This window comes from Ahaetulla prasina, chromosome 2 (assembly GCF_028640845.1).
Source record: "Ahaetulla prasina isolate Xishuangbanna chromosome 2, ASM2864084v1, whole genome shotgun sequence".
NCBI classification, from domain to species: Eukaryota; Metazoa; Chordata; class Lepidosauria; order Squamata; family Colubridae; genus Ahaetulla; species Ahaetulla prasina.
In genome coordinates this window covers 16,113,412-16,126,390 of record NC_080540.1, presented here as the reverse complement: position 1 = coordinate 16,126,390, position 12,979 = coordinate 16,113,412, and the positions used below count along the sequence as shown (strand labels likewise).

General features: G+C 42.0%; 1 protein-coding gene across 4 annotated transcripts in view; it reads left to right on the top strand.

Annotated features, from left to right (window-relative positions):
- DDAH2 (dimethylarginine dimethylaminohydrolase 2) overlaps nucleotides 1–4,115 on the top strand; it is a 52,179-nt gene extending 48,064 nt beyond the window's left edge. Inside the window, exons 8-9 of one of the 4 annotated variants that reach the window (XM_058167369.1) lie at nucleotides 1,505–1,648; nucleotides 3,699–4,115. In XM_058167369.1, the coding sequence (XP_058023352.1) occupies nucleotides 1,505–1,621 (117 nt within the window). In that variant the 3' untranslated portion in view covers nucleotides 1,622–1,648; nucleotides 3,699–4,115. Of the gene's footprint in view, nucleotides 1–1,504; nucleotides 2,586–2,612; nucleotides 3,593–3,698 lie in introns of those variants that run through there. The other 3 variants (XM_058167370.1, XM_058167368.1, XM_058167371.1) reach the window with 3 other exon arrangements.
- The last annotated feature ends 8,864 nt before the right edge of the window (nucleotides 4,116–12,979 follow it).

Genomic DNA, 12,979 nt, shown 5'->3' with positions numbered 1-12,979 from the left:
GCACAATTCAGTCAGTTAAGGTGGGATTTTTTTTCTGAATGATTGAAAAGCTTCTTCTCAGATTATTAGCAATCTGAAGTCAGTTGCCATGTATGAAATAGACTGCCACCAAACTTGTCTTCCCTCCTTGGGTTATATATATCAACCGATAGAAGCGAATATTTGTAGGTCAGGGTTGAAATGAGGGGCCCTTAGTGCTCTCTGAGCTTGGTTGTTTTCTTGCTGACATTTCATTACCCAAGTAACATCATAGAATAGAATAGAATAGAATAGAATTTTTATTGGCCAAGTGTGATTGGACACACAAGGAATTTGTCTTAGTGCATATGCTCTCAGTGTACATAAAAGAAAAGATACGTTCATCATCTGTATATATCTACTCTGCCTTCCATTCCTTTGTTAGCCTGTCTACCATAATGGATGGAAACTAATCAAGGAGAGAAGCAACTTAGAACTAAGGAGAAATTTCTTAACAGTGAGAACAGTTAACCAGTGGAACAGCTTGACTCCAGAAATTGTGGGTGCTCCATCACTGGAGGCTTTTAAGAAGAGACTGGACAATCATTTGTCTGAAATGGTATAGAGCAGGGGTGTCAAACTCGATTTCATTGAGGGCCACATCAGGGTTGTGTTTGACCTGGGAGGGTGGTCGGTGTGTGTGTGTGGCCAGAGTGAGCATGGCCAGATCGACATCACTCATGTCAGGGGTACATTTGTGGTGGCCATGTGCTAAGGTAGGACTTCCCTCAAACTCTCCCTCATGCTCATTATAATCTCCTTCCTTCCTTCCTTCCTTCCTTCCTTCCTTCCTTCCTTCCTTCCTTCCTTCCTTTTCTTCTTTTTCCTTCCCTCTTCCTCACCCTTCTTCCTTCCCCCTCTTTTCTTGTTTTTCATTCCTTGCTCTCTTCCCAACTTTTTCTTTTTCTTCCTCTTTCCCTTTCCTGTCCCTTCTTGCATGTTCAAATGTAAAAGAGGAAACATTTCTCTTTAGAACGTTTTTGTTCTTTAGTTTGTTTTGCTAGCCCTCTGCCAGCGGAAACGGGATCTGTTTTCTGGAATCTGGAAAATGGGCCAGATCTAAGCATCCAGTGGGCCACATCCGGACCACGGGGCTTCCGTTTGACACCCCTGGTATAGAGTCTCCTCCATATATATAGAAGACTTCCAAGGTCCCTTCCAACTCTATTATCCGTATTCTGTACCCCCAGAGATCCTGCTGGGATGAGAGCAGGAGAGCATCTCAGAAGCTAATTTAGCTTTTGATAATCGGATGTTTTGTGACTGATGGGTCTGTGATGGCGGCCATTTTCTGGGCAGGCATATCTCTGCAATCAATCGTGTTGTGAGCGCATTGTGAGAAAGTTAGAGATCGCCACATCTCAAAATGTCAGGTCTGGCTCCAGTTCAGAAAATATGGTCTATTCCTGCTTTAAAGAGCCGAGTTAGGAGGGGTTTGCATTTGTAAAGAGAAATAACACGTTTCTTGTTTTGCTTGTGTTCTTAGCCTTTTCAGAAGCTTCCAGATTACACCCTGATCCCTGCGGCGTGCACAGAAGTAGCCAAACATGGTGGGACTCTCACTTCCTGCTCTCTTCTCATCAACAAGAAGCTGGAGATCTAGTGCCTATAGATCCACACAAAAATACAGGTTCCCCCCAGTTCCTGGAGCCCTTTCCTTGTTTTCTTTGTGCAGAGCAATGTAGCTCTTTCCCGCTCCCCCCCTCTACTTCCTTACAAAGCAGAGTACCACCCTAATTCCTACGCCTGCTAATTAGATCACATTTAAATTTGGCAAATTCGGTTTCTCTTTTAATTTACATTGGACCTTCTCTCCCCACCTACCTCTTTTTACTTTTCTCTCTTTACCTTTTCTTAAGTTACCCATAAGGAACGCGGTTGCTCAGTGGCTAAGACGTTGAGCTTGTCGATCGAAAGGTCGGCAGTTCAGCGGTTTGAATCCCGAGTGCCGCGTCACGGGGTGAGCTCCCGTTACTTGTCTAGCTTCTGCCAACCTAGCAGTTCGAAAGCATGTAAAAAATGCAAGTAGAAAAATAGGGACCACCTTTGGTGGGAAGGTAACGGGGTTCCGTGCGCCTTTGGCGTTTAGTCATGCCGGCCACATGACCACGGAGATGTCTTCGGACAGCGCTGGCTCTTCGGCTTTGAAACGGAGATGAGCAGCGCCCCGTAGAGTCAGCACATACATGCGAGGGGAACCTTTACCTTTACCTTTATGTTACCTTTTAGAAAGATTTTTCATTCTGGCATAAATAGGGGTTTATATCTCTTGCTTCCAAAACTTGATAAAAGCCACACCAAGGAACCTTGGCTTTACAGCAATTTGTCAGTAACTCCTATTTTATAATAAGATTCTCAAATTTTCACCCTCACTTGGATGATTTAAGATTAACAGTGCTTCTTCTTCTTCTTCTTCTTCTTCTTCTTCTTCTTCTTCTTCTTCTTCTTCTTCTTCTTCTTCTTCTTCTTCTTCTTCTTCTTCTCCTCCTTCTCCTTCTCCTTCTCCTTCTCCTTCTCCTCCTCCTCCTCCTCCTCCTCCTCCTCCTCCTCCTCCTCCTCCACCTTCTTCTTCTTTTTTGCTTTATCAATGAGAGGATTTTGTGGGACAAGATTATTGCAATAGTTACAGAGATATAGTTGTGGGCAGCCTTTTTTTTTTTTTTTTTTGGGAAGATCCTTAGGAGCTTCCATTGTGAAGTCTGCATCCAAAACAGTGGCCAAAATGGGACCTTTATTATTATTTTTTTCTCTTTCTATATCATTATATTAGTTTTGGAGAATAGAGGTATTCTTGTAGCCAAGGTCTGCTTGCGATTGTTATTGCAAATGGTCTTTGACTAGCTTGGCAAACAGATCATCTTCCGTTGTTAGAGAACTGGATAATTCTAATGCCATTGGTTATTATGGGTTTTAGGAGGCATCCCTAACCAGTAATGGTGGAAATCTTAACACTTCGTATGTCCTGGCAGAAGTTTCAGTGGTGGTGAAGGTTCTTCACATGACCTTCATTGGCTCTGAAATGTTCTCAAAAAACTTCACAGGTAGCAACAGTGGAGAATATCTGTACTCAGGGTTGCATTGAGGAATCCTTGGTGTTCTCTGAGCTTGGTTGTTTCTTGCAGACGTTTCATTACCCAGCTAGGTTACGTCATCAGTTGGATAATGAAACGCCTGCAAGCAGACAACCAAGCTCAGAGTGCAGCAACTTCGTAAATGGTATCTTATATATCTGCTTAGCCTACTGTACACCACGGTGCTTTGAATTTCGGGTTTCTGAGAGTGTAGAGGTGTTCTCCGCTGTTTTCCCAGCTCACCGCAGTCTCCTTCATGCCACTTCTGTGAAAACTTCACAAAACGAAAGTCATCAACCGAGGAGGCTTTTCCTTCAACAGCACCACGTTGTGATATATTTGTGTAATGTGGATAAGGGCCACTTGTAGCAATGTTCTTGAGAACAATTCTGCTGACGACCAGTTCTAGGAGCCTAGATGATTCACTCACTGCCTCTTTTAACCCTCTGTGGAATCAGTTTTAAAAAAAAAGTAATAAATAAAAGACTGCCAACAACTCTCAATTTCTTAATGGCTTCTTTGGTTTTATTCTTGGATTTTGGTTCACCCTACCATCGTTCAACTGAACAGCTTCCATTTTAATGGCATTCTTTTTTTTTTTTTATACAGGTAGTCCTTGGCTTACATCCACAAATGAGCCCAACATTTCAGTTGCTAAGGAAGATTTTGTTAAGTGGATTTTGTCCCATTTTTCGACCTTTATTGCCACAGGTGTTAACCGAATCATGTTAAGTTAGCTACCCAGTTGTTAAGTGAATCTGGCTTCCCCATTGAGTTTGCTTGTCAGAAGGTTGCAAAATGTGATCACAGGATCCAGGGCACTGCAATAATCATAGATATATGCCAGTTGCCAAGTGTTCGATCACATGACCGTGGGAATGTTAAAATGAGAATTGTGAAAAATGGTCATTTTTTTCAGCGCAGGTACTAAATGAATGATTGTAAGTCAATGACTATCTGAATAATGTTTTTTGTCTAATAAATCATGGTGTCCCCTAACAATTCAAAGTGGCTATTTGGGTTTCAGATTTATTTTCTTTAACTGTGTGAGAAGTTTTTTTTATTTTTATTTACATTTATATCCCGCCCTTCTCCGAAGACTCAGGGCGGCTTACAGTGTATAAGGCAATAGTCTCATTCTATTTGTATAATTACAAAGTCAATTTATTGCCCCCCCAACAATCTGGGTCCTCATTTTACCTACCTTATAAAGGATGGAAGGCTGAGTCAACCTTGGGCCGGGCTTGAACCTGCAGTAATTGCAGGCTGCTGTGTTCTAATAACAGGCTTCTTACCAGCCTGAGCTATCACGGCCCAAGTAATGGAATAGAGATGATAAGGGATGGTTCTTCAAAGCCAACAAGATATTTCCAACATGTGTCCATGCATGGCATCTAACTGTGTTGTGAAACATTCACATCAAATGGAATATGGTGTATCACAATATGTTTGTGCCTTGCTAGATGTCTGCTGTTTCTTAGTACTTGCAATAAGCAAGAAAAGCAAAATAAAATCAGAACATTCCTTAGCAAGGCATAATACGTAGCTGATGGTTCCTGCTTGGTTTTGTGAATTGCAATCACTACAAGGCCCATCCTGGGTTTATTTCAAACTATCCAACTCAATCAATTGAATGTGATTCTCAGCCTCATACAACGCAAATTAAAACATAGAGCCAAAAAAACCTAAAAATCAACTACACATTCTTGAAAGAAAACACAAATGTGCAAAATGGCAAGCTGAACGGAATAGATTAAATTAACAAACAATAGGAGACTCCATTCACCAAGACTAGGTGTGTCCAACTTTTGGGGCTTTAAGACTTATGAATTTCCATTCTCAGAATTCCCTGGGGAATTCTGGGAGTTGAAGTCCAGAATTCTTACACTTATTTATTTATTTATTTATTTATTTATTTATTTATTTATTTATTTATTTATTTATTTATTTATTTATTTATTTATTTATTTATTTATTTATTAGATTTCTAGACCGCCCTTCTCCCGAAGGACTCAGGGCGGTGTACAGCCTTATTAAAACACATAGGAACACAATAAATTTAAAATACATTTAAAATGAAATATTTAACCGGCCAATTTAAAACTAAAACGGTCAAACGACCGATATAAAACCCTAAACTATAAAATTATAAATAAATTAATACAGTTTAAAATTCAATTAAAACTAAGTTAAACTAAAATATCAAATTAAAATAATATTTAGGCTAGTCCCGCCTGATTGAATAGCAGAGTCTTCAGTTCCCGCTTGAAGGTACGGAGGTCGGGAAGTTGGCGTAACCCAGGAGGCAACTCATTCCATAGGGTCGGTGCTGCCACAGAGAAGACTCTCCCCGTGGGGGTCACCAGCCAGCACTGTTTGGCTGATGGCACCCGGAGCAGGCCCGCTCTGTGGGAGCGCACAGGTCGTTGGGAGGCTATCTTACTAAGGTTGGACATTCCCAACCTAGACATTCATCTCCATTCAGATCTGGGGAAACACCATTCTAAAGGGAAATAGAATCAGGGCCCATCAGATGACTGAGGGGAAAGATCATTCCAGTGAGCAAGACAGCCACTAAAATGTGATGCTACTTAAGTCCTATCAAGTGAAAACTTAATGAGTGGGAGTGGGAGTACCTGGGGCTGGGGCAGTGTTCTTGGGGGAAGGCAGTGTTGTGGTCCGCCAGCAGCCTGCGGCCAGTGGAGTCAGACAGTGAGGAGGCTGGGGAGGTCAATGGACTAGTCCTGGAGTCAGGGGAAGGCCCGGATGAGGGCTCTGCATTGGAGGCAGAGATGGGGCCAGGGCCATCTGGGAGCGATGCGTGGACTCCAGAGAGGCGGACAGCAGAGAGTCCGAGGAACAGGAGGAGCCTGTTCCTAGTGCACGCATGCGAAGAGCTGCCAGAAGGCAAGAGTAGCTGAAGCAAAAAGGCCGACTCGGGAATAAGACCAGAAGATGATTGGCCACTCCCATAAGGCTTAAAAGAGCAGCAACAAGCCTTCTTTGTAGAAGAGCAACGTTGATTCTATTGCTTCTTGTCAGCGTCTCTTGAACTTGGGGGGGGGGGGGTTGCCAAGAAAAGCCTTTGGCAGGTTGCCAAAGACAAAAAAAGGTTGGTGATAAAGCTGAAGGACTGTTTATGAAGAATTTGTTTTGGACTTAAGTTGAAAATGAATTAATTCTCAGCTGTTTTAATAAAATAAGTTTTTTCAGAATTGAATTGTGTTTGGTAATCATTACTTGGGCCTTGCTCATAACAGGCAGATTAGCAAATAGCCCAAGTTCTATGCCACGTATAGCTTTAGAGGTGATATCCAGCATCTTGAGTTGTACTTAGAAGCTTATTAGGAGATAGTGCAGATCACAGAGTAACAACATAGACCAGGGGTGTCAAACTCAAGGTCCGCGGGACGCATCAGGCCCACGAGGTGCTTAATCTGGCCCATGGGGCCAGCCTGGAAATACCAAAGGACCAGCCCACAGTGCCTCTGGCAGCCAGCACGGGGGGGGGCGGGGCTCACGCAGCCCCTCTGCGCCCCTTTTGGCCAGCAGAGTGCTGCAGGAGGCGTCCGTCCCGTCTCCACCCCCTGCCCCCCGGCTGACCCGCAGAGAAGAACTACAATGCTGATCCGGCCCTCGAAGAAATCCAGTTTGACACCCTTGAAGTAGACCAATTTGGTCTAGTGGTTAAGTCACCAGGCTAGAAATCGGGAGACTGGGAGTTCTAGTCCCGCCTTAGCCATGAACATTGTTTGGGTGACCCTGCGCCAGTCCCTCAAATCTCTCGGCTCACCTCACCTCACCGGATTGCTGTGGGAAAAATAGGAGGAGGAAAGTGTGTTCACTATTTTGAGTTAGTCGTAAAAACTATAAAAAATAAAATAAAATAAAAAATAAAATAAATAAAAATAAATGTCACACAAACATAGCAAGCTGCACCTATAACCATCCTGCTGGACTCTGGATCAGCTGAAGTACTGAATAGTCCTCAAGGCCAGCCCCATGGAGGGCGTGTTACAAGATTCCAATTGTTACAGCTCCCTTACTCCCATTTTTTAATATTTTTTTACTCCCATGGTTTGGTTCTGCAACCCAACAAGAAAGACACAGACTTCAGAGGATAATTAGAACTGCACAAAAAATAATTGCTACCAACCTGCTTCCTTTGAGGACCTGTATACTGCACGAATCAAGAAGAGGGCCATGAAAATATTTACAGATCCCTCACATCCTGGACATAAACTGTTTCAACTCCTTCCATCAAAACGACACTATAGAGCACTGCACACCAGAACAACTAGACACAAGAACAGTTTTTTCCCCGAAGGCCATCACTCTGCTAAACAAATAATTCCCTCAATACTGTCAAACTAATTACTAAATCTACACTACTAATAATCTTATCGTTTCCATCACCAATCTCTTTCCACTTATGACTGTATGACTGTAGCTTTTTGTTGCTATCATTAAGGGTTAAAATGTACCCTATGACCATCATTTGTGTTCTAAATGTTGTACCTTGATGAAGGTATTTTTTTTCTTTTATGAACACTGAGAGCATATGCACCAAGACAAATTCCTTGTGTGTCCAATCACACTTGGCCAATAAATTCTATTCTATTCTATTCTATTCTATTCTATTCTATTCTATTCTATTCTATTCTATTCTATTCTATTCTATTCTATTCTATTCTATTGAACACTTGCCAGGGACTTCCTCAAAATATTATCTGGAAAATGGCTTTGGGAGCTGTTTGTGCAGTGAAACAATATATAATAGCAATAGCACTTAAACTTATGCACCACTTTACAGTGCTTTAAAGCCCTCTCTAAGTGGTTACAGAGTCAGCATTTTGCCCCCAACAATCAGGGTCCTCATTTTACCCACCTCAGGATGGAAGGCTGAGTCCAACCTTCAACCTGGTGAAATTTGAACTGCCAAGTTGCAGGCAGCCAGCAGTCAACAGAAGTAGCCTGCAGTACTGCACTCTAACCACTGCACCACCGTGGCTCATAAGAAGGAATTTTTAGAGTTGATATATGCAAAGAGTTAATGATCCGAATTGAGAGCATGTATGCATGAGGTAGGCCTAATGAGGAAGTGCTGTATTGACTTGAAAGTAAGTAAAATAGGAATGGAAACAGAAATATGGGGGGGATTTCTTGTAAGGTTTCCTTTTCGGTTGAGGGTTATTTTATGATTCAAGTTCACCTTCCGTTCAAGTTAGAATATGTGGTATCAAATATTTATTGCCAAACTTGGCTTTTCATGTACTTTTTTTGGTTGTTGTACTGGGTGGGAAGGAAGAACGAAGTTCTCACTTTTTAAATGTGAGAGGAAAATTTCAAGTGGGTAAAGACATTAAAATTTCCATCTGTAGGATCCCTGGGCAGTAGTCAAAGGATCCAGTACTGTAAGAACGGTTAATCCAATTTGTGTTTTTCCTTGGAATATCTCCATTGCTACAGCCACTTTCTTTTAGGAAGGGAAAGAAAACGCCTTACACCAACTGCCCGTTCGTTTCCCCAACTTACAACAGTTCATTTAGTGGCTGTTTGAAGTTACAACGGCACTGATAAAAGTGACTTATGACCATTTATTTACACTTATCACCATTGCAGCATCCCCGTGGATGCTGAGCAAAATTTAGATGCGTTAGCAACTGGTTCATATTTATGAACCTCCTTTTACCGGCCCACAATAGAAAGCATCCTCACTTATTGCATCACAGTATGGCATGCCGGTCTGACAGCCGCAGATTAGAAAAACATTAAAGAGAATGGTGAGCACAGCACAAAACATCTGGGCTGTCCCCTGATACCAGTTCTGGGCTGCATAAACAGTTCTGCACAGTTCTGGGCTGCATAAACAGTTCTGCACAGTTCTGGGCTGCATAAACAGAGGGATAGAATCAAGACCACGTGAAGTGTTAGTGCCACTTTATAATGCCTTGGTAAGGCCACACTTGGAATCTTGCATCCAGTTTTGGTCGCCACGATGTAAAAAAGATGTTGAGACTCTAGAAAGAGTGCAGAGAAGAGCAACAAATATGATTAGGGGACTGGAGGCTAAAGCATATGAAGAACGGTTGCAGGAACTGGGTATGTCTAGTTTAACAAAAAGAAGGACTAGGGGAGACATGATAGCTGTGTTCCAATATCTCAGGGGCTGCCACAAAGAAGAGGGAGTCGGGCTGTTCTCCAAAGCACCTGAGGGTAGAACAAGAAGCAATGGGTGGAAACTGATCAAGGAAAGAAGCAATTTAGAACTAAGGAGAAATTTCCTGACAGTTAGAACAATTAATAAGTGGAACGACTTGCCTGCAGAAGTTGTGAATGCTCCAACACTGGAAATGTTTAAGAAAATGTTGGATAACCATCTGACTGAGATGGTGTAGGGTTTCCTGCCTGGGCAGGGGGTTGGACTAGAAGGCCTCCAAGGTCCCTTCCAACTCTGTTGTTATATTATACCACTAGATGAGATTGCTAGGGCTCGCTGCCTTAGAAGAGTGAGGAAAATCCTTAGGAACGACTCTGGCCATCACTTCTTTACCCTCCTGCCATCGGGAAGGAGATATAGAAGTATAGCCAGCCACACAAACAGGCTGAAGAATAGTTTTTATCCGTGGGCTGTCAGACTCCTGAATGAGAAATAATATCATAACTACGTAGTATGATGGACTGCAGGGCCGGCGCAATGTGTAACATGTTCACAATGGTGCAATAGGACCGGGTGTTTTGTTAATATGATTCATTGGGTTAGGGATTTTCTGTCTTCACTATGAGTTGTGTTGTATTGGGGGAGGGATGCCCTGAGGAAGCTCAACCAATTTCATTGCACATATGTTGTGCACTGACAATAAAGATTTGAATTGAATTGAATCATGACTCTTGCTGTGTCCCAGGGTCATGTGTTTGATTTTTGCAACCTTCTGACAAACAAAGTCAACGGGAAAGCCAGATTCAGTTAAGAACTTTGTCACTAACTCAACAACTGCAGTGATTCACTTAACAACTGTGGAAAGAAAGGTTCGTTGAATGGGACAAAATTCACTTAACAGCCATCTCACTTAGCAACATAAATTTTGGGCTCAATTGTGGTTGAGGATTACCTGTAAAAAGGAAAAGGTATCCTTGTTCAGTCGTATCTATCTTTACGGGTTAATGTCAGGGTTCCAAGTAACACCCCCCATGAAAGAAAACTCTGAGTCTTGAGTTTCCTCAAAGTTATATTTTATTAGAGATATCATATTGGCACATCTGGGAAAACCCAAATCTGAAAGTTTCCAGGTTTTCCCCACCCAAGTGAAAGTTTAAGTCCCTGCCCAGCACCTACAAGTCCATCACATGGTCCAATCAATGCACAGTCCCAACTAGGGATGCCTCCCAGATCCAACTCTCCAGGTGCAGGGCAAGATGTCCTTGATTTTCTGAGAAAGGAATATTATTATGACTATATATCACCCTGCCTCCATACAATCCCTCCCTTCCAGTTTCCCACAGTAGCAGGCCTGAAGATGCAACTAAAAAGATGGCTTCCAAGCCTGACACGGTGCTCATCTTAGTTTTTTGGCCAAAGGAGACAGCGTTGTCCAAAGAAAATTTCTGTGGTCATGTGGCCAGCAATGGCTATGCACTAAAGGAACTCTCTTACCTTCTCACCAAAGTGGTACCTGTTAAACTACTTGCATTTGCATGCTCTCGTATTTACAGTATTTCCACGGGAAATACGGTAAAGCAAACAGATTTTTAACCCTTAAATTGCTACAAATTGTGTCTGAATTTTTGAGATCTGCCTTATTGTCCCTTTGCCATTGATCTGTCTCGCAACAGCATGGGTTCAGATGTTTCCAAAGCCACCCCAGGTCTTCAAAACATAGTTTCCATCGTAGAGAAGAATCTGACTTTGCTGGGTTTAAAAAGCTGAAGCAATCTTTTTAATGGTTGCATCAAGACTCTGCTGGTTGGCACATGAAGAAAGCGATCAGAAAACAACCAATAAGAAAAATAATACAATAAACACAGGTAGTCCTCAACTTTGCAGCAGCTCATTTAATGGCCACTCGAAGATATAACAGCACTGAAAAAAGTGGATTAAGGCAGTTTTCCACACTTACGACCATTGCAGTATCCCCTTGGTCATGTGATAAAAATTCAGAGGCTTGGCAACTGACTCATATTTATGACGGTTGCAGTATCCCAGGGTCAGTTTTGTAAACTGACAAGCCAAGTCAATGGGGAAGCTAGATTCTCTTAACACCTATTGTCAGGGTTGGAAGTAACAAACCCAAAGCAATCAAAACCCCGAGGCCTAAAGTTTCCTCAAAGTAAGAATTTATTAGGAATGTCATATTGGCACAACTGGTGAAAACCCAACTCTGAAGGACCAGAAGTTTTCCCCACCCAAATCAAAACCCAAAGTTCTTTCTCCCCAGGCCACACGTCCATCACATGGTCCAATCAGGTCACAGTCCCAACTCCAGCTGCCTTTTGTCCATGCCTCTCCAACACCTGATAGAGTGTCCTTGGCTCCCACGGGAAAGAATGTTATTTTGGCTACACATCCCCCAGCTATCTCTGTCTCCCCCCCTCATGTTCCCACAGCTCCAACTGGCCTCCCAAAATGGCTTCAGGACTGACCCCGTGTTACTGACTTAACACCTACAGTGATTCACTTAACAACGGTGGCAAGAAAGGTAGTAAAATGGGACAAAGCTCACATAACAAATGTCCCACTTAACAACATAAATTTTGGGCTAACAATTGTGGTTATAATTTGAGGACTACCTGTAATAACAAAAAATAATAAAAACAAGACAATACATAATTAAGAAATAAGACCAATATATTTAATGGTCAACAAAATATCAACAGGTCTAACTATTCCAGCAAGGATGTGAAGAGATAATAGTTTTACCTTTCCAAACGCTAGAAATGGGTTTGTAGCCGAAAACCTTAGGTTGATATCTCCTTTTCACTCTTTTTTTTTTTTTTTTATAAAAAGTTTTATTTTTACAATCATATCAAATAATTCATCCAATGTACAGTTATATACAATTAGTCGGGCTTGCCCAGTCACCACCCCCCTTTTTAACACTCTTCCCTCTTCTACCTTCTTCTACTTTCCAGACCTTCCTCTCCTTCTCTTATCTACATCCTCTCCTCCCTCCACCCTACACCTTCCTTCTCCTCTTCTACCCCTCTTCCTTCCTCTTCTCCTCTTTCCTACCTCCTACTCTCTCTTTTCTCCCTCCCACCGTTCTTAAATGGTAACTGGGCAGACCCGACCCTACATTAATTATATTTATACATGTTCAATAATCCCTGTACATTAACCATCATTCCATCTCTACCAACCCCCAATTCCCTCCCCTTACCCCCACCCCCACCCCGACTTCCCAGAACAAAATGCAGGATATCAAAACTAACAATCATAATCTAAAATAATTCCTAAATTATAATCTCTAGTCACACCACACTTAGTCACACTCTCAATTCCCCTCTCCTTCAAAAATATATCTAATACAAAATATTTCCTAAATTTACTCATATGCTATTCGATATTTTTTTATCTGATACTTATTTTGAATATAATCAATCCATAACATAACATAACATAACATAACATCAGAGTTGGAAGGGACCTTGGAGGCCTTCTAGTCCAACCCCCTGCCCAGGCAGGAAACCCTATACCATCTCAGTCAGATGGTTATCCAACATTTTCTTAAAAATTTCCAGTGTTGGAGCATTCACAACTTCTGAAGGCAAGTCGTTCCACTTATTAATTGTTCTAACTGTCAGGAAATTTCTCCTTAGTTCTAAGTTGCACATTTTCCATTCTAAAGTTCCACATTTTCCATTCTAAAATATATTTTTCTAGTGTATAGTCT